Genomic DNA, 26,797 nt, shown 5'->3' with positions numbered 1-26,797 from the left:
CAGCCCTGCACCACCAGGTCTGCTCTTGAACTTCAGACAAACGGAACCACACTGAGAGTGTCTTTTGTGTCTGGCTTCCTTCACTCAACAATCGTACTGGCTGTGAGACTCACCCATGTTGACAGATCGTTCGTTCGTTCGTTTGTTTTACCGAGTCTAAGAATCCCGTTGTATTAACCTGCCACAGCCAATTTGTTTCCACTCTGCTCTCGGCAGATGTTTAGGTTGTTTGCAGTTTGGAGTGATTATGAGTAAAGCTGCTGTGAATATTTTTGTATATGTTAAATTTATTTTGAACAGGTAATGTAATCATATGTTACCCCCCAAAAATCCAAAAGGTGCTGCATTCATTTTCTAGGGTTATTGTAACAAATTGTCACAAGCCAGGGGGCTAAAAACAACAGAAATGCACCCTCTCATGGTCCTGGAGGCCAGCAGTCTGAGATCAAGGGGTCTGGGGCCTCTAGGGGGAGATTCCATTTCCATTTTTGCCCTCCTGCAGCTCCTGGTGGCTCCGGGTGGTCCTGGACTTGTGGCCACACCCCTCCCATCTCTGCTCTGTCTCCCTGTGGCCTCCTCTTCTCTCTGCATTTCACCTCTGTGTGTCCTTTACAAGGACACTTATCGTTGGATTTAGGGTCCACCAGCTAATCCAGAATAATCTCATCTGGAGATCCTTAACTTAATCACCTCTGCAGAGACTTTTTTCCCAAATAAGGTCACATTCACAGGTTTGGGGAATTAGGACGTATCCGGATATATATTTGGGGGGGGCACCATTTAACCCACTACGAGTACCAAATGCATGGAGTAGAGGTAAATACCCTCCCATCCTTGCCTCCCAGGCACCCAGAGCCCTCCACAGAGTTCCAGGGTGTCCTTCCAGAGACAGTCTGTGCATATGTAGGAACATAGGTGCATATGTGTGTGTGTGTCATTTTTACACAAATAGTAGCATTCTCTACACTCTTCTGCACTTGGCCTTTCTTACTTAACGCATCTTAATGATCATCCTATAACTGTACAAGCTGCCTTGCTCTTTTTTGTTGTATTTTATTGAATTTATTGGGGTGACATTGCTTAATAAAATTATATAGGTTTCGGGTGTACGAATCTATAACACATCATCTGTACATCGTATTGTGTGTTCACCTCAAGCTAAGTCTCCTTCCGTCACCATTTATCCCCCTTTACCGTCTTCTCTGTCCCCCTGCCCCCATTTCCCCCTGGTAGTCACCGTCGCCTCATTGTTTTCAATAGCTATGTAGTGCTCCATTGTATACATATACCAATTTTTAATTAACCCTCCCCCTCTTGAAGGATATTCAGGTTGTTTCTAAGCGCTTGCTATTTCCTCCAGTGCCACAAGACCATCTTTGCAAGTGCTGTCTTTGTCCACATGCCGCACGAGCCTATCTGGGCAGCAAATTCCAAGCTTCCCTTCCTTGCTTTTGAAAAGACAATTAAGGGGATTAAAAACCACCTTTGATTTTTAAAAACCTTTTCTTATTCCTAGCACACCTCACACTCTGCATGTTCCTTTCCAGCCTTGTTCTCCATCAGAAGCACTTTGCAAAACAGGCAGAAGACACACATAATTTTTATTCTGTCCCATAAGATGCACCTTCCATAGTGAGAGTTTCCCATGTGGACAGCCATCAGCCACCTTGTCGAGGTTGAGCAACGACGTCCCTGGGCAGATGGGTCATGATGTACGAAGCCATCACCCTACGTAGACTCTTTAGATTTATTTTCTTCTCCAGATAATGCTGCAGAGAACATCTTCTTTCCAAAGCTTTTTAATAATAAAAAATAGGATAATTTCCTTAGGATAGATTTTTAAGCATAGTACTATTCAGTCAAAGGCGATGGACAATTTCACGGCTTGACTGCAAATTGCCAGATCGCTTTTCCCAGGAGACAGTCTGCTCGATACTGACACAGGGATAGCTGAGCTCCTAACTCGCTGGCCTGCCCCAGCCGTGAGGACTCGCTGCTCTTATCAAAGGACCCCTGGGGGCTTCCTCAGAGCGCTTTGATCTGGGTGCCTTTGGCTTCCCTACCTGTCCCACCCATGCCGCTGTGGATCCCAGGGGACCCAGCTTTGAGTCCTGGCTCCGCGGCGGGTCCCCAGGATATGGAGCATTCAGTGCCAGGGTCGGGCGTGCCCCAGGCTCACTGCGGTGAGTCGGTCAGCCTAGGGAAAGTGGGGCAGTGTTTTGTCACACAGAGGCTCGTGAGTAGAGAAGGAGCTGAGTCCATGAACAGCCAGCTCCACGGCCGTCGGCCCCTCCGGACTCACTGCTGTTAGAGGCGGGGAGGGGGGCCTCCTGCTCCTGGTCAGACACCAAGGACCCCACGCCGCCCTCCCATGCAGACACAGCAGGCGGCACCCCAGTGCCCAGGAGCGGGTGGCACACGGTAGGTGCTCACTAAATACACTCAGTGAATTCATGGGTGGCTCTGATCCTGCTTGAACATCAGCTCTCCGTTCCTAGTTCGCTGCATCTTCCCAAGACAGGTCGTTATTCAAAACGTTGAAAATAGACTAAAATGACACTTTCATTGGAGTTTCTTGGACGATAGCCAGCTGCCCCATGGCAGAGGCAGTCACAGATCGTCTGTGTTTAAGACCATCACAGTGGCTCAGTGGTTGAGAATCGACCTGGGATCCAGGCGATCGGGGTTTGATTCCCGGTCGGGGCACATGCCCAGGTTGCTGGTTTGATGCCCAGTTGGGGGCGTGCTGATCAGTGACTCATCATTGATGTTTCTGTCTCTCCCTCTCCTTTCCTCTCTCTGAAATCAATAAAGATATATTAAAAAAAAAAAAAAAAGACCACAGGGAAGCCCCTGGCTTCCCCAACATGACCCTGGTGTCCCCAACCTCCTTCCACCTGGTCCCCTGCACCACACTGCAGACACCCTCTGAAAGGCACCTGCTCCCTGTCATTTGCAGAGCTTTCTGGGTTGGCCAGCTCAGGTGGAAACTCCCAGACCCCATCTCAGCTCCCGGAGGCCCGCCGCCCCCAGCCCCCCTGATGTGTGCAGGTGGGGGTGGGGTTTCTGGCCACTCCTGAGGTTGAACATTTTCCATAAATTTATTTTCTCTTTGAATTTCCTCGGGGGCCCTTGGGAGTTTGCAGGCTCTGGGATTTGCACGCCTTTTTTGCTGGATACTGAGGTCGTGCTGTCTCGCTGGCAGCTTCTTTCTGGGCATATTTTTGTTCTGTTCTTTTCTATTACCATGATGTGAAAGACGAATTTTCAGCTTTTTATGAAAAAGTAGGGAGAGGAAATTGCTATGTCGTGTTCTTCTGAATTGTGTGTGTGTGTGCACGTGCGCTGCTGCTTTCTGAAACTCACCCGTGTGCAGAGACGCGCCTGCAGTGTGGGGCGGAGAGGGGGGCGAGTGTGAATTAAGAAGCGTCCTCCCAGCCCCTGGGGTGCTCTTTCCCATGGATTCCACCCCTCCTGCCCCTCACCTAGTGGGCACTCAATATCTGTTGAATGCATGAATTTTACTTTACTTCTTTCCATCCTTTTAAAGAAGCATAACGTTCTAGATACTTCTGAAGCCCCGACTTCAGGGGACCCTTGGCTCCAGGTCTTCTCTGGTCTCCCCACAGATTTGTCACCACTCTTGGAATAAAACTTGTGTTTCTCTTCCCATACATGTTTTTAGACTATTACTATCCACTTGTGTTTGCAAAAATGAGGTAGAGCGTCTTGATGTTTTCAGACTTCATGGAAATGGTATTATAGTGCACTTTGTAACTTGCTTTTGTTGATAGCGTCCGCTCACTTACCGTATTTTCTTGGATGGATATACCGCAAGTAATGAGTCGTTCTTTGGCTGATGGCTGCATTGGTTTGCTAGGGAATCATAATAAAAACATCCCTGAGAGGCTTGAACAACAAAAATTGATTGTCTTGCAGTCCTGGAGCCTAGAGGTTCTGAATCAAGGTGTCCGCAGGGCTCGTTCCTTCTGGGGGCTGTGAGAGAATCTGTTTCAGGCCTCTCTCCCACCTTCTGGAAGCATGAGTACCCAGGTTTATCCTGTTCAGAAAATCCTCACCTACACCAAGGTCATGGAAATGTTCTCTCATGTTTTCTACTACATAATTTCAAGTTTTGTTTCTCACATCTTGGCTTCAGTCCACCAGGAATTATTTGAGTGTGTGATGTCTGAAAAGAATCTAATCTTGTTTTCCCAGATGGCTTGCCAATGGGCGCACCCACCCCAGCTCATCTTCTGCTTCCCTGGTGGGCTCAGGCCTGGACATCCTATCCCCCAACATCAATAATGCCCACTGCTCGCCCAAGGCTCTCCCTCTGAAAAGGCTGAGCACTCAGCACAGTGATGTGGGTGTCTGCCTCAGGGGTGAGCCCAGCTGGAGCCTGCAGCAGTGGCTGTGTCTTTCTGGAAGGGGCTGTGAGAGTGGAGACAGTATTAGTTACCTGTGGCTGCTGTAACAAATTGCCATGAACTTGCCACCTTAAAATAGCAGAAATGTATCCTCATAGTTCAGGAGCTAGCCATCTGAAGTCCAGGGATCGGCAGGGTTGGTTCCTTCTGGAAACTCCAAGGAAGAATCTGTTCCGTGCCTCTCTTAGCATCTGTTGGCTGTCAGCAATCCTTGACACCCCTTGGCTTGTGGATGTCTCACTCCAGTCCCTGTCTCCATCTTCCAACGGCCTCCCCTGTTTGTTTCCCCTTCTGTTCTCTTCTAAGGACTTGTCGTTGGACGTAGGGCCCACCTCCATCCAGGATGAGCTCATCTTGAGACCCTTAATTCCATTTTCAAATAAGGTCACATTCACAGGTTCTAGGTGGACATATCTTTTGGGACAACTACTCAACCCACCACAGGGACCACCCATGAAATGGGAGCAGAGTTTCCACTCACACAGGACAGGAGAAGAGCATCCTCAACTATCGTTCCCTCACCAACATACACTTCCTCCGGCTCCCGCGCCCAGTGAATGGCACCCAGTGCACCCTTCCCTTTCATATCCTCTCCCCTCCACGCCCCCCCCCCCATGGGTTATCCCACTCCTGGAAAACATATCTTAAGGAACTGATTCAATAGCATGAAGAAAATCCTCTCTTTGTTGTTGCTTTGTTAATAATATCGAAAAGATGGACACAACCCCCAGGAGAGGAGGTAATTACTTAATTACTTCAATAACATTCATTCATGCAACCTCACCGAGAGACTGAGACGTGGACTCGGAGGGAGAGAGCAGGGAACAGGAGCCGGCGGGGCACCTGCTGCCCTCAGAGTGAGAAGGGGACCTGCCCCAAGCGGTGACCACGGACCAGAGAATGCAGACTAGGAAGTGGGCACAAAGGGAAATCTCAGGCTTACCCGGGGCCCTCAGCTCATCTGAGTCCCTGACACAGTCGTGGGGATGAGTTGACTCGGGTGGGCCGGGCAGAGACAGGAGGGCCATGGCAGGAGGAGGCGGCCTGCATAAGGTCAGGCTCCACGCTGTCTCTCTGGGACCCATGAGCAGCCACCAAAATTACAAAAGCCTGGCCACATGGAAAGGCTTAGAATTAGGTACAAAATACAGCATAAAGCATGATTCAGAAGGGTGAGAAAGAGAATTTCCATAAGATCCAGCAATCCTACTTCTGGGCATGTATATACCCATTAAAAAACAAAACAGGGATTCAAGCATGTGTGTGTACCCACGTTCATAACAGCATTTTTTGCAACAGTGAAAAGGTAGAAGCAACCCAAATGCCCAGCGATGGATAAACAGGTAAACAAAATATGTCATAGATACAGGGGTGGGCAAATGTAGGTTTACAGTTGTGAGTACATGAGAAACAGTTTATTCTCTTGTTATTTATTTCTGTATTATATATTTGTCCATGCGAACAACTGTGTATACAATGCCCACCCCTGTATATACAAGGAAATGTTATTCAGCCTTTGAAAGGGAGGAAATTCTGACATGTTACAACATGGATGAACCTTAAGGATATTGTGCCAAGTGAAATAAAACAGTCACAAAGGGACGAATACTGTATCATCACATTCATACGAGGTCCGCAGAGCACTCAGATTCATCGAGACAGAAAGTAGGATGGTGGTGCCAGGAGCCGAGGGGAGGCGGGTGGGGAGGTAGTGTTTAATGGGGACAGAGTTTCAGCTTGGGAAGATGAAAAAGTTCTAGAGATGGCTGGTGGTGATGGTTGCACAGCAATATGAGCGTGCTTAATGCCATAGAACTGTACACTTAAAAATGGTAAGTTTATGTTATGTGTATTTTACCACAATTTTTTTTCAAAAAGAATGCCTAATATAGTAGCTGGCTGGTGCAGGGGGCTTCAAACCCCAGCCACGCCTCTCTGCTCCTTTGTCCCTTGGGGACATGCTCTTCCTCCGGCTCAGGTGCGGCGGGGAGGGAGGCAGACGGGTCGCTGCCTCCTGCAGGCCGCGGGTGAGAGGGGCAGGCGGACCTCAGCCCAGTGGCCTCATCAAGTACCTGCACGAGTTTCCCATCCGTTATTAGCTGTGACCTTGGACCAGCCACGTCTCCTTCTCTGTGTCAATGGGGACAATCGTATGACCTGACGGCAGTGCTGGAGGATTAATGAGCACCCTCCGAATCGCCCAGCTGAGAGCGCTTAGCTGGGCCAGTGCTCCATGCCTGTTAATAATTCCTTTTCCACAGGGATGTGTCAGAAGTACACGCTTAAGGACACACTAACATAATTTGTGTTGCGCAGGGATGGAGTCGGGCAGTATATACATTTCTAAGTCATTCAAAATCCTTCTTTTAAATTTCGAAATCCTTTTTTATGCATAGAAGATCTAGGAGGATATTCACCAAAGTGTGAAGAGTGGGTGATGGGGTGTCAGGTAGGACTTTTTTTTAAAAATCCCTACTAAGTGATCTATCTGCTCTGTAATCTTGGGCAAATAACTTGACATCTATAAACAGTTTCCTCAACTGCAAGATAATAGTATCTACCAACAGAGTGGGTCTTTAAAAATAAACTCTTTATTTGGGATGTTTCAAACCTTCACAAAAGAAGTAGTCTACTGAACCTCTGTTACCCAGCTTCAACAGTTGCCAATCTTGTTTCATCTCTGCCTCCCCACCCCTCTTCCTGCTGGTCATTTTATTTTTTATTTTATTATTTTTTGAAAGTTTCAGGCAATGTATTTATTTAAACTCTCAGAGCCTTTATTTACTCACTAGTGGAACATTGCAAATAATGCCTAAGCCAATAAAATTGTGGTAGCAAATACAGCTGTTGTTTTTTTAATTGACTTTTTTTTAGAGAGAGAGGAAGGGAGAGGGGGAGAGGGAGAGAGAAACATCGATGGGCTGCCTCCTGCATGCCCCTACCAGGGATCGAGCCCGAAACCCGGGCCTGTGCTCTGACTGGGAATTAAACCGACAACCTTTGGTGCACAGGACGACATCCAACCAACTGAGCCATAGCAGCCAGGGCTCTGCCGCTTATTTTAAAACAAATGCCAAATAGAGAGACTCTTAAAAAAAAAATCACAATACTATTATCATGCCTAAAGTCTTTTGAAAACTATTTTTTAATATCACCTATTATCTAATCAGTGTTTAATTATCCTCGGTTGTCCCATAAATGTATTTTAATTTGACTTGCTTGAATTAGGATCCACAGGTTCCATTTGGTTGATATATCCTTCCCCTCAGCGTTTCATTGGGACAGTTTTCAAACATCCAGTGAAGGTGGAAGAATTCACAGTGAGCTCCTGCATGACCCCTCAGTTCAACCAGTAACATGTCACTGTACTTCCTTTGTCATATGTCTGTCCATCTGCCTGTCACTCTACAGTCAATGACAGTTTTAAGTCTCTTTTCATCTAAATACTGTCCCCTCTCTCATTTTTTCCTTTTACCATTTATTTGCTGAAAAAAACATATCATTTGTCCTGTAGAATTTCTCATTTGAGGATTAAATGAGCTAATATGTGCATGGTGATTAGAATATATTAGGTACCCAATTAATATTCATTGTTTTTTGCTTTTTTATTTATCTATAACTTCTTTTTTACCAAGTGAAAATACATCATTTTGTAGCAAAAAAAAAGTTTCAAAAGTCCCTGACTGCTTCATCTTTTCAGTGCCACATTGGTTTGCAGCCACACATGGGGCTCTGCCTTCACTTTGTTTGCTGGGTCCACCCCACCTATTAGACCCTCAGGAAGGACCACTAGCACCAGGCAGGTGACGGGATAAGGGGGTGTGGGGTAGAAACCAGAGCCAGAGGGGCTCAGTGGAAATGGCCAGGGTAGAGTCTGGGCCAGAAACCAGGATCAGCCCCTTTCCTGGGGCTGATGATGGTGACACCAGAAGGGAGGCCCAGAGGAAGCTTGAGGAAGGTGTGAAAAGCTGCAGAAATCCCAAGAGAGGGTGGAAGCAACACCTGTATCATTAGAGATGGAGCAGGAGTGCACGGCCTGGCTCCAGGGGCTGGGGCAGATGGAGCAAGAGAAAGATGAGCCTCCCTGGGGATCGGGCAGCGCAGGCTCGGACAGCAAGCACGCAGATGAGGATTGCACAGGTGCTCGGTGGCTTCCATCGGCTGCTGCAGACAAGCAGGCGGTGGGTGGGGGAGCTCTGAGTTGGGGGGACACCCATCGTCTGTGTGGTCTTGGGTAGGGGTCCTTCCCTTCTTTGAACTTCAGTTTCCCTCATCTGCAAAATAGGATGGTGGCCTGGAAGACCCCTAGAGTTCTGTTCTAGCTCTGGCAAGGCAGATGGTCATCTCATTGCCTCCTGGGGTTGCAGGAGGGGGTCAAGGTTGCTGGCATTTAATGGGTTGCCAGCCCCTTTAGCACTTCTTTCAAGAGCACGAACACCAACTGATTCTGGGCTTCGGAAAACAGGTCCAATCGTCTCTCACACAAAGTCACGCCATATATATTTATCTATCAGTGATCCATCATAAGGTTAGTATGTTGACCTCTTTTATGTCTCTGCTTTCTGACTCAGTTTTTTAGGACCAGTCAGTAAAGAAAAGTACCAGGTCTTGGAGGCTCCCTGAGAAATCATACCAGTTATTATTACTGTTCTGTATCACAGTTCATATTGTAGCACCTAATTACTGAGACAACACATTTTGTCTGATATAACTTATTTTAAGACATGGAAGTATAGTTAATTTAGAAAATATTCCATCCCAAATTATGAGAATAAAAGATCATATCACGTAAGTTTTTTAAAATGGCAAAACACTAGGTACAGGTTCAAAACCATGGGTCACCCAACCAAAGTCAGAAATGAACCCAAAGTCCAGTGTCACGGTTCTGGATTCCAGGCCCTGCCCCACCCTGCCCCCTTCCATCCTGTGATCTCAGGCAGCGTTCACAATGGATCAGTAATGTCTGTCCTGGCTGAAGAAATGGGCAGGGCTGGCTTTCCCACCCCGAACCCAGATCTAGGACTTCCGAAACGAATCCTCCAGGTAGACTTGGCTAGTTACCGGGCACTTAAAATCTGCTTAAATTTTTCGCCAAGCAAAAAGGAAAAGCAAATAAATATAGAAAGAAACCACTTGCCGGACTCCCTGGCCCAGGACCTGGCCACCTGCCGACCACCGCCATTGCGCACCCACACGGCCAGAGGTCCTGGGGCCTGGCTTCGGTTCCTGGGTCGCTGCTGTCCCTGTCGAATGGACCTCATTAACCCATTGTGAGCTGCTCAGGTTGAATGCTCTAAAGCTGCCTGCGAGACTGGAGCGCGGGGCGGGCGCGCACACAGCCATCGGAAGGGAGCCTCCGCGGTGGCTTCACCCGGAGTCAGTCATGTGCCACCCAGGGCACCCGCGGCGGGTCCTCGTGAATCACAGCTGCTCCCGTGAATGCTCTGGTGTGAGTGTGAGGACGGGAGGGCAGACATGTGTCCGTGCCTGGTCCACAGAAACAGGACAAGCGACAACCTCCAGGGCTGAAAGGAGGCCTGGGGATCGGGGTGCGCTGTGGTGAGAACTACCTGGGGGCAGAACCAAGGGGCGCTTCTGTGGCGGGTCTTGGGCTCTGTAATGGGTTGACTTATGTCCCTCAGAAGAATTTGAAGCCCTGGCCAGTGGGGCTCAGTTGGTTGGGCGCCGCCCCGAGCACTGAAAGCTTGCAGGTTCGATGCCCGGTCAGGGCACAAGCCAGGGTTGTGGACTTGATCCCCGGTGCGGGGCGTGCAGGAGGCAGCCAATTGATGTTGTGCTCTCACATCAATGTTTCTCTCTCCCTCTCCCTTCCTCTCTAAAAATCAATAAAAATATCTTTAAAAAAAAAAAAAAAGATGTCAAAGTCCTAGCCCCCAGGACCTCAGACTGTGGCCTTATTTGGAAATCGGGTTGTTGCAGATGTAGTAAGTTAAGATGAGGTCATGCTGCAGTAGGGTGGGCCCCTGATCCAATATGACTGTGTTCTTATAAAAAGAGGACGTTTGGACACAGCCACACACAGGGAGAACGCCTGGAACATGAAGGCAGAGATGGGGGTGATACATCTGTCTACAAGCCAAGGGAAGCCAAAGATTGCCAGCAAACCACCAGAAGCTCGGGGAGAGGCCTGGAGCGGGTCCTCCTCCGAACACCCAGGCTCCAGAGCTGTGAGAGAATACATTTCTGTTGTCTGAGCCCCCCAGTTTGTGATGCTTTGTTCCAGCAGCCCCTGGACCCTCATTCAGGGGCTGACCAGAATCCGGGCATGGCAGCCTTCTCTCTGGGAGGCCTCGGGAAACTTCCTTTCCTTCTTTGAGCCTGGGGCCTGGAACCAGAACTCAGGGGGCCTGGCTGGACAATCAGACTCCTTACCTGGACATCTGGAGGTGGGAAATGGCGATGGTGACCACTTTGCCCTGGGGACTGGGCTGAGGAGGCCGTTTGGGGCCCGGCACCAGGTACACAAGCAGGGGCAGCTGGAACAGGCTCCCAGGGTCCAGGAGAAAAGACGGAGGGGAGAGAGGAGGCTGTGCCCAGACCTTGCTGTGATCCCTGTTCCTCCCCAGGCCGGCCGGTGAGCGGCGGCTGGGTTCTCACATGCATATTGTTTCCACAGAGCCCCCCTTCCTTGTGGTATCACAGGGACAATATTTTAACTTACCTCTTTGCCTGTCTCTGGAAGGGCTTTGGGAACTGTAAAGGGAGGGTCACACTTTCTCAGCAGCAACAAACCTTATTGAGTGCCTGCTGTGTACGGGTGCAGGGTAAGAGGTAAAGGAACGCCGGGGCCTGCCCCCGGTGGTCCCAGGCCCAGGGGAGTGTCCCGGGGCACATGCGTGCAGCCACGCCTGCTCCCCCAACTGCAGTTCAGAACGAAGCAGTGAGGTCAGCCAGCAGAGTTCCAGCGTTTTCCACTGTGAACTGCTGAATGCTGTTGTGAAATGTCAGCTATCACATTCTTCCCCTTCCACATGGTGTTTTTTTTTTTTCCATTTTGAAAGACATGGGCTAACAGAGGAAATATAAAATACATGATTAGGGCGCAAATAAGGCAACGCAGCCTGGCGGCTACGAGAGAGTGGGTCTGGTACCAGATTGGCTTAATTCAAGTGTGATCTCAGGCAAGTTAACCTCTCTGCACCTCAGTTTCCTCATCTGTACAGTGGACAAAATAAACTGCATTGCAATTTTGTGAGGATGAATTTTAAGGAGTTCACTATACAAAGTGCTTATGCCAGTGGCTGGCACACAGTAAGCCCTATGTGGGCACTGGCTCTTTTTTTTTTTTTTTTTTAAATTCATTTCTTAGAGAAGGGAGGGAGACGGCTAGAGAGATAGAAACATTGATGAGAGAGAGACATCCATTGGCTGCCTCTTGCACGCCCCCTATTGGGGATCAAGCGTGCAACCTGGGCATGTGCCCTGACCAGGAATTGAACCAGTGAACTCCTGGTTCATAGGTTAATGCTCAACCACTGAGCAACACCGGCCGGCCGAACATTGGCTCTTATTATTAATACAGAAATGCACAAGGTTGGGGAACACAATGAAAGAAGTGGTTATTATTTGTAACAAGACATTTCTTGGAGGGCTTGCCCAGCTCACAATGACCTCCTTGGCTGTCCTCACCTCTAGGGAATGGTCATCATATTTGTATAACTTGGTTTGGATACTATGTTGGGCATCTGCCCCCAGCTGAGCCAACCAAGTCCTTCCCTTGGAACAGGCCAAACATATCCTAGTTTGTTCCTGGCTGGCCTCTCCAATGGCCACCTCTGTCATGCTGAAGTGACATCACAGATAAAGCCAGGATGTGGGGAAGGATGATGCAGAGAGAGGCCCCTAGGTCCCTGGTTTCTGGCCCTTTCTGAATCCTGGATACCTTTATGCCATTGGAGAGCTAGTGAGGTAGCTTTGCCTCCTTATAACCCAGCTCCGCTCTTTGCTGAAGCTACTCTGATTGGTTTCAGTTGCAACCAAGGTGTCTTGGCTAACACCTGGATGCAGGGGCCTGACTTCTCATTTCTCTATATCTGTGACACTCTCATCTTCCTGGAGTTAGAAGAAAATGTCCACTCCTTTCCCTTCAGCTCAGGCAGGCTGGAATCAGTTTTTGTGCAGTGGTTGAAGAAAGAAGAGACTGGGAGTTGAGAAACCATTTTGTCCTACCATTTATTGAGCACCGACTTCTTCCTAAGCCTTGTTCTGAGCACTTTACATGCATTATCTCATTAGCTCCATTGTGAATATCACGACTGGATCTGTTTCTCAGATGAAGGCACTGAGGCTCAGAGAGGTTAAGTGATTTAGTGAGCATAACCCAGCTAAGAAAGGTGGACAGCTAGGATCTAAATCAGAAATATGTGCTTTCAAGCTCTTCACCATCCTACCTGGGGCCACTAGGTAGTATCTTCCCAGTCTCCGGCTGTGAGACCTTAGACAAACCCTTTATCTTGCCTCAGCTTCCTAATCTGTGAAATGGGGTGATACCACCCACCATCCTTGCCCATCTGAAGGTTGTCTGGAATGGCCAGTGCAAAGGGAGGTAAGGGCAAATTTTGGAAGAGCCGCAGGTTCTCCACCCATGTAACACCCCCCACCACCACCCCACTTCCTTTCATTGCTTCTTAGCAACTGACTCAGAGCGGATGGAAGGGAGAGAAAAGAGGTCACATTTAAATTGGTCAATTTGAGCAGCTCGCCACAAAGGCTGGTGTGGGAGAGAGATGCAATTAATCTGAAAAACACAGTGGTTTTTATTTTTAAAAATGTGATCCATGGCCTTCAGTCCTCCGCGTTGCTGTGCCAGGCATCATTTCCACGTGTCGGAAGCAGCTCGGCATCTGGGCTCTTCACAAAGTTCCTGTGAAATTTTTTAAAATGGCATTGATCTTCTTTTAAAAAATTAAAACAAATCAATACCTGCTCATTGTAGAAACTCTGGGGATGGTATAAAATGGAACACAAAATTTACCTTAAGGTGTTACATCCATGGTGGATGCATTAGTCAGCAACAAAAGGAACAGCCCAGGATACCAGGCACCAACACGGATCCTTCTCGAGAACTGTTATGTGCAAAGAAGTCAGATCCCCAAAAGTACACAACTTTCTTTTTTTTTAAAGTCCTCACCTGAGGATACATTTACTGATTGTAGAGAGAGGAAGAAAGAGACACACACAGAGAGAAACATCAATCAGTTGCCTCCCATATGCAATCCAGGTATGTGCCCTGACGGGGAATCAAAACTGCAACCTTTTTAGTGTATGGGAAATGCTCTAACTGAGCCACCCAGCCAGGGAAAAAGTACAGAACTTTTTATCCTATTTGTATGAAATTCAAGAACTATCTGTAGTGACAGCAACAGATCAGGGGGTGCTGGGGCTGGAAGAAGCACAAAGAAACTTCCAGGGCTGTGGGAATGTTCTATATCGATACCTTGATTAAGGTGGCAGTTACATGGGTGTATACCTTCAACACTTACCAACCTGTTCTTTGAAAATGGTGCATTTTATTTCATGTAAATTATACTTCAATAACATTCGTTTTAAAAAGGGGGGGTGACCTGTAATTCCACTCTCCTACTGTGGGATCTTAGACAAACCCTTGATCTGGCCCTGCTTACCTTGATCTTGGTTATCCAGAGCTAACCGCTATTAAGGTTTTGGTGTGTGTATGTAACTAAATCAATCAACTGTGTGTAGGCAATATTAGCTCCAGGTAAGCTACCAATTCTCTGTAATACTTTTTTTTTTTTTTTAATTAACCTCAGACTTAATTCTTTGGTGAAAATGAGACAGAAAGGGGGTGAAGATGGTACTTCATGTTCCTTTAATGCCTTTCTTTGCCCCCTGAAACCAGAGCAGGTGGGTGAGTGGCACAGTAATCATTCAGCTACCCATATCACAGGCTGATCAACAGAAAAGCGCTCCCCCCCCTTCTCCCTCCCCGATGATGAGCTGAGAAAATGAACCGACTTCACATCAGCTCAGAAGAGGAAGATGTTCATCATCGTCAGGATAAAAACACGACTCTTCTCCTTATAGCGGAAGAAAAGCATATTTTATTACATGATCAGTACATTAAATGCCATCAGTACAGAGTGTGTGTTCCGTTATGGCAGTGTTTCATGCCTGCTAAAAATGAGGTTCGGGAGTGATCTCCTCGCTGATGTAATTTCGAGACAGAGTTTTCAGACAGAGCTTCGAGAGAGTTCCCCAAGAGCAATAGCTCCATGGGTAGCTATGAAATGGGGACCACTGAAGAACAAATCATTTTGTTTCCTGCTTTGGGTGCTTGGTACTTTATTACAAGTGTGGCCTCATGTCATTAAATAGACTCCAAAAGGAGGAGTTAAAAGAGGTAGCACCTTATTCCACCCTGCGGGTCCCCGTGTTCCTTGACAGTCTGATAAAGCCAGCGGTGAGATTACTCCAGCCCCCAGAAGTGGTGTCTCAGGAGGAATGTGCTGGTGCTCGAGTGTGAGCAATATAATCTCCCCCAGACTGCAGCCCACAGCATGGCTGGGGAGCAGGCGGTGCCCGCTGAGAGGGCAGGGAAAACCTCTTCCTTTAAACCAGGGCTTCTCAGCCAGTGGTGCTTTTGGCTCCCAGGTGACACGTGGCAATGTCTGGAGGCAATGTGGTTGTCACAAATTGGGGATGCTTACTGGTACCTGTGGGTAGAGGCCAGGGATGCTGCTAAGTGTCCTCCAATGCACAGGACAGCTGCCTGCCATCAAGAATTATCCAGCCCCAAATGTCAATAGCGTGAAGGTTGGAAACCCTGCTGAGATGTTGTATGCAGAGTGTCTGCACCCCAGTTGGGCAAATGGGAAGGGTTCAGAGAAGTGGACTGGCTGGAGGGTCCATATTTGAGGCCGTGTAAACACGGGTTCTAAAGTGATGGTGGTGATGTGAACTAGCTAACGCTTACTCCAAGTGCTTACTCTGGGCCAGGCTGTGAACCTGACAATTCTGGAAAAAGGTACTGTTATGACCCCACTTTACAGTAAATCAACTGAAGATACACACAGCTGGAAAAGGGAGGAGAAAGAGGCTGTTTTCTTCTTGGTATACTTGGGGGGGGGGGGTGTTGGTTTTTGCAGGGAGGAGTTGTCTGGTTTCCCCCACTTAACTGTGAGCTCCAAGAGAACATCTTATGTAAACTGGATCTGTAGCACCCAACAAAGTCCCTGACACTCATAGGTGCTGACACATAGGTGTTGAATGGAATGGAATGGAGTGAAATGAAAGAATGAAGGAAGCAGGGCAGTGTTTCCTGGTGGTTAGAACATTCTATTGCAGTGAGATTTCCAACCATTCAACAGATAAGCATTGTGCACCTACTCCGGGCCAGGCCCCAGAGGAACAGGTAGCGGCATGCTCAAGCTACCCTATATTGGCTCGTGAGAACCGACTGTTAATTTTTCAGGAAGCTTGCAAGCTAGTTGTCAAACAGCCATTAAATAAGAATAAATTACAAAGTTACCATGAAATAAATTATATATTTTAAAAAGTAATAAAACGCACCACCTCCTAATTATTCTACTACATTTTACTAGTATCTCTGTTCTGGAGGTTATTTATGTCTTTTGCAGGGGTCGCCAAACTTTTTCTGTACGAGGGCCAGAGAGGAAATGTTTCAGGCTTTACAGGCCAGGAGCTGAATCTGGCCCTTCAGCCACTGTTTGCTGTCCCCTGGTCGGCTGTGTCTATAGGGTGGAAATATTCTATAATGGGGCACATCTCTTTTCAACTCCATGTTCAGTCATGCATGTTGGTAGCTTAAAATTGGCCATGGTGGGAATATTTACACCATGGAAATTGTCAAACACTGTGAATCAGGGCTTTCCTTTTTTTCAACAAGTTGTTAAACATTTACCAGCATACCACTGGACACAAAGATGGGCAAGACTGGAATGTACCCTGCCCTTCTGGAGGGTACAAAGTTGGGCTCATGCACCATTTCGTGGTGGGGTGGGGCAAGGAGGGAGTGGTGCAAAGGCTGGTGAAGGTCTCCCCTGGAGACCACTCCAAGGAGGACACCCATCTATGGGTGTGTCTGCTGGAGGGGTAGGGCTGCTAAAAGAAGGTGCTCAGATGGACCTCTCCTAGGACTGGCCATCCACAACTATGCTCCCCTCCCCCACCAGGGACTTTGGCACGTCATCAAATTCCATTGTGGGCAGCAGGTCTGTCTTTCCCCTCTGAGTTAGCTCAAGAGGAGAATTCAGGGACTTGGGAGTTGAGATGTGAGCTCATGACGGCAGTTTACTATCTACTCACAACCCCAGCTCCCAGCACTGTACTTGACACATGTAGGTTCTCTGCCCATGCAGCCCAGAGGTGAACCCACAGTGGGTTGCTGAACTCAAGTGATGCAGTGAGCAGGTGAGAGCACAATATGGTTCTTTGGGACCTGGCTCAAACAAGAGGGGACCACCAGCAAAGAATGCAGAAAATTACAGGTTTGTCTGGTCACCTTGTTGAATGAACTGGCCTGTGAGAGCTCAAGGAGAGTGAAGGGTTCGTGAACTTCCGTGTTCTCTCTGCTGCTCTGTAAACCTCTCAAGTTCAGTGCTAGGAGGGGGAACCCTAAGGGGCTGGGACCTTTACTTTGGAGAGTCTGGATTCCGGTGGCTTTGAGGATGACTTAGGTGCATGATCCATCTATGGAAACTTGACGGGCTTGTGTCTTGCATAAAGGTGGGGGGGGGTCTGCAGGGAGGGGGCTTTTGATGGAATGTGACAGCTGGACTCAAATTCATTTCCAGGTCAGGAACCTGGAATAGTGGGAGGTGAGGGGCTCTGCAATGAATTACATGAGTCCCAGTCTAGGAGGCTGGGGACTTGACTATCACTGACTAAACACCAATGACATCTCATCTCATCCTGTCTCAACTTACTGACCTGGTCCTATGGCCGGCACGTTTTGAAGCACCAGGGAATAGGTGAGTGTCACAGTCAGTCATTGTCTATTTGTTGAGTCCTGAGCCAGCTCTGCTGTCAACAAGGAACTCCTGATTTCTGTCCCAAGGATCTTTTCTTGTTACAGCATCTTGGGGGCTCCATGGCACTGATTTCAAACTAAAATTTAAAAATTATTTAAAGATGACCTATTGAACTCAATACTTTCATCTCTAAGGCCTCTGTTCTGCATTCCTGGGGCACCTTGTGCACCTTGGCAAACAGCTAGTTTCCTGCACAGGCCAAGCATCCTCCCACCTCTTTGTATGTGCCACTCCCTCCCACCTTCCAGGAGCACTTTTCTGCTTCTTCACCTGATTCCTAAAGACCTCCTGAAGTCAGGGCATGCACCCAAGCATCTGCTGGGTTGTGTTCCCTCTCTGTTCCTGGAGCTCAAGCACAGTGTGGTTGGTCATTGTCTTTATTGTCCTTTATCTGATCGCCATACCTGGGCCCAATCCTGACTAGCTAAGTGAGCCAGGGCAGTAGCTCAGCCTCTGTACTCTCATCTGCAAGAAAGGATGGAGATGGCAGCTATGTCATGAGGTTGCTGTGACAAAGGAAAGGTGCATGCATGCACAACTGGTAGCACACTGGAAGTGCTTAGGATACTGTGGTTATTACAGGAATTACTCCTGTGACAACATACAGTAGGAGCTCAACAAAGGGTTTAACTGACCTAACCCCATCCCTTAACAGCCTAGGGGGGTATCTTGGTCATAATCACCCCTTGCACCCACATCTACAGCATGAGGTGAGGGCTCAGGTTTGCCCCTTTCTTGCTTGGTGGTTTTCTCAAGGCCTCAAAGCTTAAAACTTGAATGAAATGCCAGCAAATTGTGGGGAGATGCTGAATACCTCATTTTCTAACTAAACTGTGCCTCCCTCAGGGCGCAGGAGAAAACAGCTCTGCCCATCTCCCGGGCAGCCTGGACATTTGAGTCTTATTTCTGTGAGGGACTGGGCCCTGCCTTCCACCCCTTGCCCCCAACCCTGGCCAGGCTCAGGGGAGAGGGTCTTTGGGGAGCCCCTCCATGCTGTCTGTTCTGGGAGAGAATGGGGAGGAGATAATCCCACCACAGGGACTCTGTGGAGAAACTGCAGCATTCACGATTCAACACACGCTCACACACCCACGTGTTCACTACAGGGCACCTTCACTTAACAAAAAGGTAAAAATCTGGGGGTTTTGATGGTATTAACTGCAGAAGCGTGTGGACGTGAGGAAGCCGGATGGAGGAGTGGAGTATTTGCTGGGTGGCGTTAGGTGTCTCCTGATGGCAGAAAGGGACCGTTTTGTTTCAGTTCTAGTTTCTGTGTGACACTGCGGTTCATTCCACAAAGGTGCTTCCAGTATGATTCTTTCCCCCGTCCGGTGCTGGGCCTGGGGATGCAGAGATGATGGCCGGGTCCTGGTCTGAGGGGAGAGGTAAAGAAGCTGGAGCTACTGGGGTACAGGAAGAGGAGGGGGCAGTCCAGTAACTTTTGGGGGGGGAGGGGTGTTTTCTAGGTTCCTAGAAGGGGTCAGACTCCAGAGGCAGAAAAAAGAAGGGGGGCTGGTGAGCCTGTCCCCTCCCTGCAGTCAGTTGGAGGACCCCAAAAGCCAAGGCGGGGAGATATCTGCAAAAGGCTAGGGGTCTGCAGTCTGGTAGGCTGAGACAGGGCAGCGGGGGCTCATTCTCCAGATAATTGAGGGGGCGCTTTCAATCCGAGGGCACATCTCTGTCTTACGGCCCCACCTGGCGGGCCAGACGGGCGGCCTGAGCGGCGCGGGCTGTGTCAGAGGTCGAGCGGTGCAGCCCCCACCCCCCAGCCCCGCGAGCCGCGCCCGCCCCGCCCCGTCCCCGGGGTTTGCACCTGGCCGCGCCTCGGCCGTCCGCGGTGACCTGTTTCGGGGCGTTGACCTGTTTCCGGGCGCTGACGTTTCTGCTCCGGGCCGTCGGGATGGGGAGAACAGGGAGCGGGGACCACCGCTCGTCCCGGGATCGGGACCCGCCCGCGGGCCTCGCGGCTCCGCACCCGCCGCCGCTCCGGCGGGGGCGCGGCTGGCGTGACGTCACGCGCCCCGCCCCCGCGGCCCCAGCCCACCCTCGCATTCCGGGCGGGGCCGGGCGCGGGCCCGCGGGGACTCGCCCGCCGCAGCCCCCTCCCCAGGGGCCGCCCCCTCCCGTCCGGCCGCGCCTCCGCCGCTCGCGTCCCCGCCCGGCCGCCGACTCCGCCCGCGAGAGGCCGAAGCCGCGGCGGCCGCCGCCGTTGCCGCCATTGACGTCAGAGGGGCGGGCACATGACCCCGCGGGGACCAATCGCGCGGGCGCCGAGCGGCTTCTGCAATCTCTCAACAGAGCCGGCCCCCGCGGCCCCCGCCGCACACTCGCCCGCGGACGGCCGCCCAGACACACGTACTGTACACACGAGCGGGCGGCGGGGCCGAGACACGCCCGCCGCGCGGCCCCCGCTCCCCGCCGCCGCCGCCGGGCCCCGGGCCGCCCGCGTTCCCGCCCGCCCGCCCGCCCGCCGAGCCGGTCCGGCCGCCGCCGGCATGCGCCCGACGAGCTAGGAGGAAGCCGAGCTCCGCAGGAAGGACCGAGCGCCCGCGGCGCCAGCCGCCCTCCCGCCGCCGGCCCCTCCCCTGCGGGCGCCCCCAGCCCCACACCCCCCCACCTTCCTGAGCGGTGGGGGGGTGCGGGCCGCCGAACGGGGGCCCCGCCGCCCCGCAGCCGGGACAGCCCCTTTCCCCGCCCCCGGCCCCCTCCCCGGCCCGGCCGGCCATGGATCTGACCAGCAGCTCGGGCGGCGGCGGCGACCCCCGGCAGATCGAGGAGACCAAGCCGCTGCTGGGGGGCGACTTGCCGGCCCCCGAGGGCACGAAGATGGGCGCCGTGCCCTGCCGCCGGGCCCTTCTGCTGTGCAACGGGATGAGGTACAAACTGCTGCAGGAGGGCGACATCCAGGTCTGTGTCATCCGGCACCCGCGGACCTTTCTCAGCAAGATCCTCACCTCGAAATTCCTGAGGCGCTGGGAGCCGCACCACCTAACGCTGGCCGACAACAGCCTGGCGTCCGCCACGGTGAGTCTCCGCGCGGCCGCGCGCCCGCACCCCCGCGCGCCCCTCGGAGCGGGAGGCGCCCCCTCCCACCGCTGCACCTGGAGCCCGGGGCCTGCTGGGCGCCGGGGGGGCCCGGGGGTGGGGAGATCCCGGCGCCCCGCTCCTGGCCTGGGCTCGGGGCTAGACTGTGGAATCCGAAGCTCTGCCCAGCCGGCGGTTCGGGGAGCCCCTTAGAATTCTGGAGAGGATCTGGCCCACCCCAGGCTGAGCATTTGGGGACCTCTCCGGCCCAGCGCTTGGGTTTCTTAGGGATGGGACCGTGGGATAGACCCGGGGCTGGGCCCTGATGGTGGTGAGGGTTCCCTTTCTGAAAGCCTGCGGTGGACGGGAAAACAGAACAACCAAAAACAAAACAAAACAAAAAAAACCCCAAACCCCCAACAACCTCAAAACCCAAAGAATTTCCAGAAACCAATTATTTTCCTTATTCGACCCATCTTTTATTCTTTTCCCCTCCCCGGGGCTGGCAGGCAAAACTGGGTGCTTCCCTTTCAGAAAAATCTCTTTTGCACGCGGGGAGGTTGGAAGTGGAGGGGGAGGGAGCAGGGGTCCTGGACTGTCTCCTCCCCACCCAGGGCTGAGGGTCAAGTTCTAGCGTGGAAGCTGGCCTGCGGGGCTCTGGTCTGGCATTGTCTGTGAAGTGTGTGTAAACGTGTGCGTTTCGTCGCTGGGGGTTTTATTTTGTTACTGTTATTGTGTTTAAATATGTGGCCGGGACTGGGTCAGCTGGGTGAGAGGGAGAGAAATCATTGATCTGTTTCTGAAATCAAATCTGCAAGGTGGAGAAAGACAGCTGTGGTGGGGTCGCAGGGCGGGGGTGGCAGGCAGGAGCCTGGACAGGATGCTTTGTGTTTTGAAACAAGGACAGTTTAAAGCACCAGATAGATCTGCTTGGGCCTGAGCCTTGCTTAGAGGGTTCCTTCCTCTATGGAGAGGTGACAGGTCTTCCCCAGAATGCACACTCCCCCCTGGGGCCACTGTGAGTCTGTGTGTTTACTAAGCACGGGGAGCGGGGCGGGGAGCAGAATCCACCGCCTGCCCACACCTGTGCCAAGAAAACCCAGCCAGGAAACAGGGTGTCGCTTACATGGCATGTCACAAACGTGTAGCATGTGTAGACATTTCCTCGGCATCCATGTTCCCTTGGCAGTGTGTTACAGGCCGTGACACATGCTCCAAGGAATGGGGAGGGGGAAAAGTTAGCAGAAGAAACGTACTCCTTGAAACAACTTCCCCCCTCCTGAGAACATTGAAGCACACGAGGACTTTTATTCTGAATTTTGGGTCCGACGTGCTGAGAACACCTATTTTTTCTTTCCTGTGGGCACGTTGGTGCAATGTCTGCAAAAGCTGCTTTCTCAGGGAGGATAACTAGTTGTCGAAAAGCAGCCCAGGCCCAGTTTCAGGCTCATGCATGTTCTTAAACCCATCGTGAGCCACAGGACTTAGCGTTTGGCTTTTCATTTGATGGAGGGAAAGCCTCAGAAAATTTGCCCTCATGCAGCATTTCAGATTCGGGGAGGAACTAGTGTCCTCAGGAGTTCCCTGCCTGGGACCTGGAGCTCCCAAATCTGGCTTCAGAATTGTACCCTGGCTCAGGGGGGCTTTATTTTTTTCTGCCAACCCTCAATATGAAGGGGAGTTGGGGGGAGAGAAAATGGTTGAGAGGCACAGTGACTCTGTGAGAAGGACAGGTTGAGCTCTCCTGTGCTCCCCTAGGAGAAGCGAGGAGTGTGTCCTCTGTTGCTGCTGGCCATAGTCAGGGGGAAGCCAGCTTTGGAGTCTCAAGGCCCCAGACTTACCTCTGATTGCTCAAGATGTATATGAGAGAGAGAGAGGAAAGGAGGAAAGGCTGAAGGAGGCACTGGTTTCTTAATCAACGAGAGGCCCTGGCCCCACCTTCACCAGCTAAGGCGGGTGGCACTTTGGTAGCTTGGACCTTTCTGGAGAGGAGCTATGATTTTCAGGACTGGGGACTGAGGGCTATCCATGGAACAGGATTTGTCTCAGAAGAGCCTTGATGTGGCGTTGGGAAATGTGGAAGGAGGAACTCTGAGCAAGTGTCCAGTGAACTGGCATAATTCCCCTTCCTCTGCCTGTCATCACCAAGCCCCTCGGGCAGGGCTGGGGGTGTCCTTAAACCTCCCCATGGTGGGCTCCAGTGGGGTACAAGGCTCTCTGTGCCAGGGCCTGTGAGCATGGAGTGGGGCTGCTGAGGGCAGGCCTGATTGAGGCGGTTGCCTCCAGGGCAGAGGTGGGGTTGGGACTGCTACGGGGGACCTTGCCTCATCATGAGACACCTGGTTGGTGTCCAGGCCCTAGGAAACAAAGCAGCCCCGAGGGGTTTTTCTGAAGCCTGGGCGTTATGTAATCTGTCTGCGTTTTATTGTGCGGCCCAAGCACTCTATTGAGAAATATTAGCCCAAATGAAACAAAGGTGAATTTGAGTGCAGCTCACTACAGCAAGCTCTGTGGCTTTGTAGAGTCTCCCGGCAGCCTCAAGCTGCCAATATATCAAGTATGTTTCATATTCTTTCTTGAAATGTGCATCATGTGTATATTAAGCCATCTGTACAGTCCAATTCAGAACCATTTGGCAATGATCTGGTTAATTGTGTGGGCTTAGGAACGAGTGTCACGCTTATTGATCTGGATTCAAATGAATAAACAAATGTACTCTTTTTGCCCAACTGTCTTTGGGATCCGTCTACACTGATCCAATTAACTGGATTGTTGTCAGAGATATAAAGACCAGGCTTCCAGCACCACAGCTGTCTCGGATAGGGTGGAAGCATATGGGCCTCCCAGGCCCACCTGGGTGGCAGCTCCTACTGGCTGCGCCCCTCAGGCGGACCTCTCTCAAGTCCCTGAGATGGGCTCAGACTGGGGCCCCAGGGACTGGCAGCCTCACTCCCTGGCCTGGCTGTAAACTTTGCCTTCTGTGGGGTCAGGTTGGAGCTTGCCCTGTGCCTGTCTCCTGGGCCGGTTACTGATTAAATCCTTGCAGAGCCAACAGTGTGCCTGACGTGGCCTATGACAGCGCGGAGCCTGATGCACTCTGTGCTTGAGACTTTGGATCCGGAAAGCTCATAAACAAAGAAGGAAACACAAAGACGACAGTGACCTGGCTGACGGGTGGGGTGATTGGGAGGCATCCGCCCCTTCCCTGGGGTGCACATGACCACACCTTGTGGGGGAAGGGCCCGCCTGCCCAGGCTGTGGCCCGGACCTGGCGCCTCATTCCTCTTTTGCATCCAGACTTCCCAGTCCCTGGGCCTCCCTGGGCTTTTGTGGTGGCGGTCGTAGCATTCTGCATAAGCAGTCAGATCTGGTGAGACCAGAATCCATTTTGCTGTTGTGTGTCTGGGTTGAATTTGATCACCTGCTAGACATGTTTGTCCACTAGAAGAGGGCTTTGTCTGTGTGCTTTGTTTCTTTTGCACCCAAGAAGTACAAATAAGCTGCTTACATTTTATTTCACCTAATTTTGTGCATGCATCACACGGCATCCCATGGTGGATCCAATCCAAAAAGTCTTATTCATTGACCCAACAGGGATCGGAGCACAGGTGACAGTAGTTCTTTATTCTCAAGCCTTAATTCATCAGTGACTTGTTTTTAAACTTTCACCACTTGCTGCTCCGATTGAAATGTTTTTAGCCTTCTTGTCATGGAGAAGAACAGAAAAGTCACCTTAATTCTCATCTGGTTTCGTTAGTCTGGTGTTTTCTTGGGGCGAGCAGCCTTCTTCTAAACTTGCACTCTGCTTACTAAGCCTCTAGATGTCAAGAGCTGAGTGGATAGCTCATCCCATCAGTGTGGTTTCCATTGGAGAACTGAAGTTTGTGAACCACGGGAACGCGTCTAGATGTGCGTGTGCACGTGTGTTGACTTTTTTCACTTTGTATCATGTACCACTTCCCGCCTTTGATTTATGTGATGTTTATTGTGGCAGTTAGTAAACACAAGGAATTTTTTTTTTCATTGCCAATTGTCACAAGAAGATTTTTGAATGTATCAAGTTTATTTCCCAGATAACTTGCCTGATTGGAGGTGATGGAGAGGAGGTGCAGAGACAGAGAGGAGAAAAAAAATCTAAATTCTCTGTAAACAGCAGATGTGGTCTGCCTTCCCCAGGCTGTGGTAAATAAGTGCATTTTAAGGAGGGAGTACGTTTTGATGCTGCCATTCATTTGGCTGGTGCAATCTGAGATGCCCTTTCTGGCCATGGACAGAAATTGTGCCTGTGCAGGTGGAAGGGGTTTCACTGCTTGTGGCTGGGCTTTGCTACTGAGCTGTTGATGGAGGCAAGCGAGGCGGATATGTGCCTCCTGCTTGGGTTCATGGCCCACAGGTGGCTTCTGCATAGGGCCCACTGACTCACCTGGCAGTGAGAGAGGGAGGGCATTTCTAGGGCACCGTGTCCCGCAAGGCTGGGGGAGCCTGGTAGCTGAGTCACCAAAGCTGTCCCGGGGCAGAGGGGCAGCCTCTTTCCAGGCCAGCCAAGCTTGGCCCATGGGGGTGGTGTCCCCTTGGTGTTTTGGCAGAATGGACTTTGAGATGGCTGAGTTATGCCTTTGATTAAAGGATTCAGTGAGATTAAGCAAGGCTGCCTAATGGTTTAGGGTGCCCCCACCGTAGGGCAGAACAAACTCCAGTTTGCCATCACTTGGTGCTGGCTCTGGATTCTGAGGTTATGACTTCCTCGCTGTGTGACTTTTGGCACATGCTTTCCCTTGCTGGGCCTTGCCTTTTCTCCTTCTGGAGGGTGGAACAATCCTACCTCATTGACAAGGTTGCTGTAAGGATTGGAGAGAATTCAGTTTAGCACCTAGGATGGCCAGCACAGAGCAGGGGTGTGACAAGGGCCCAGTATTCCAATTCATGTTTTCCTGATTGCCCTGAGAGAGCTTGTGTGAAACTGCACAAGTGGAAGGGGTTACTGCTATTTAAAAACGGGCAGTCTCCAGAGAAAAGTCTCCTGAGATGAGCAGTGCATTTGGGAAAGTTAGGGCTATTTAGCAGATCTGGTATGTATGGAAGCAAGAAGTTGTTGAAAGCAGTTTAAGAAAAATTCCTCAGGGGGCATAGTCTAGTTTGTTTTGTGTTTTTTTAAAAAAACACAGCACATAACTGTTTTTTTTTTTTTGGAAAATTGAAGCAGTGATGCACACATCAAATAAATTCAGGAAGCCCAGCAAGGCATATGAGGAAAAATGAAGCGTCTCTCTTATTCCATGTCCCACAACCCCTAGTTCTCCTAGGCAAGCCCTGTTACTCATTCCTGTGTATCCTTGCTGACCAATTTGGCATTTACACACAGACCTGAGCCATTATTTTTCATTGGACAGTGTATTTTGGAGATCATGATAGATCTGTGCACACACAGATGCCTTGTTCTTTTCCACTGCTCTATAGTGTTCCATTGTAGAGTTCCATCCTACTGTAGAGTTCCATCTTACTGTAGAGAGTTCCATCCTACTGTAGAGAGTTCCATCCTGTTGTAGAGAGTTCCATCCTACTGGAGAGTTCCATCCTACTGTAGAGAGTTCCATCCTACTGTAGAGTTCCATCCTACTATAGAGAGTTGCATCCTCCTGTAGAGTTCCATCCTCCTGTAGAGAGTTCCATCCTCCTGTAGAGTTCCATCCTATTGTAGAGAGTTCCATCCTCCTGTAGAGTTCCATCCTATTGTAGAGAGTTCCATCCTCCTGTAGAGTTCCATCCTACTGTAGAGAGTTCCATCCTCCTGTAGAGTTCCATCCTACTATAGAGAGTTCCATCCTCCTGTAGAGTTCCATCCTCCTGTAGAGAGTTCCATCCTCCTGTAGAGTTCCATCCTACTGTAGAGAGTTCCATCCTCCTGTAGAGTTCCATCCTATTGTAGAGAGTTCCATCCTACTGGAGAGTTCCATCCTACTGTAGAGAGTTCCATCCTATTGTAGAGAGTTCCATCCTACTGTAGAGTACCATCCTACTGTGGAGAGGCCCATTCTACTGTAGAGTTCCATCCTACTGTAGAGTACCATCCTACTGTAGAGTACCAGCCTACTGTAGAGTTCCGTCCTACTGTAGAGCGTTCCATCCTACTGTAGAGTGTTCCATCCTCCTGTAGAGTTCCATCCTCCTGTAGAGAGTTCCATCCTACTGTAGAGAGTTCCATCCTCCTGTAGAGTTCCATCCTCCTGTAGAGTTCCATCCTATTGTAGAGAGTTCCATCCTACTGTAGAGATCCATCCTACTGTAGAGTTCCATCCTACTATAGAGAGATCC

At 50.5% G+C, this 26,797-nt stretch overlaps 1 protein-coding gene and 1 long non-coding RNA gene across 4 annotated transcripts in view; one reads left to right on the top strand and one right to left on the bottom strand.

The window, feature by feature from the left end:
* Window positions 1-13,189: 13,189 nt before the first annotated feature.
* LOC148091022 (uncharacterized) lies at window positions 13,190-19,311 on the bottom strand. Of its 2 annotated transcripts, XR_015716046.1 has the most exons (3): window positions 19,275-19,311; window positions 13,426-13,596; window positions 13,190-13,314 (listed from the first exon to the last, which is right to left on the bottom strand). It is a non-coding gene; the product is annotated as an uncharacterized LOC148091022 (long non-coding RNA). The 2 variants fall into 2 exon arrangements; XR_015716045.1 differs by lacking the exon at window positions 19,275-19,311 and having other exon boundaries at window positions 13,426-14,973.
* An 828-nt stretch (window positions 19,312-20,139) lies between these two features.
* CMIP (c-Maf inducing protein) overlaps window positions 20,140-26,797 on the top strand; it is a 221,821-nt gene continuing 215,163 nt past the window's right edge. For both annotated transcript variants that reach the window (XM_087827098.1, XM_087827097.1), the window contains exon 1: window positions 20,140-20,485. In XM_087827098.1, coding sequence (XP_087683224.1) covers window positions 20,186-20,485 — 300 coding nt within the window. In that variant the 5' untranslated portion in view covers window positions 20,140-20,185. The remainder of the gene's footprint in view (window positions 20,486-26,797) is intronic.

Source organism: Miniopterus natalensis, chromosome 18, assembly GCF_054644295.1.
Source record: "Miniopterus natalensis isolate mMinNat1 chromosome 18, mMinNat1.hap1, whole genome shotgun sequence".
NCBI lineage: Eukaryota > Metazoa > Chordata > Mammalia > Chiroptera > Miniopteridae > Miniopterus > Miniopterus natalensis.
Note: the sequence above shows the minus strand (reverse complement) of the source record. Positions and strands in the feature narration are given on the sequence as shown.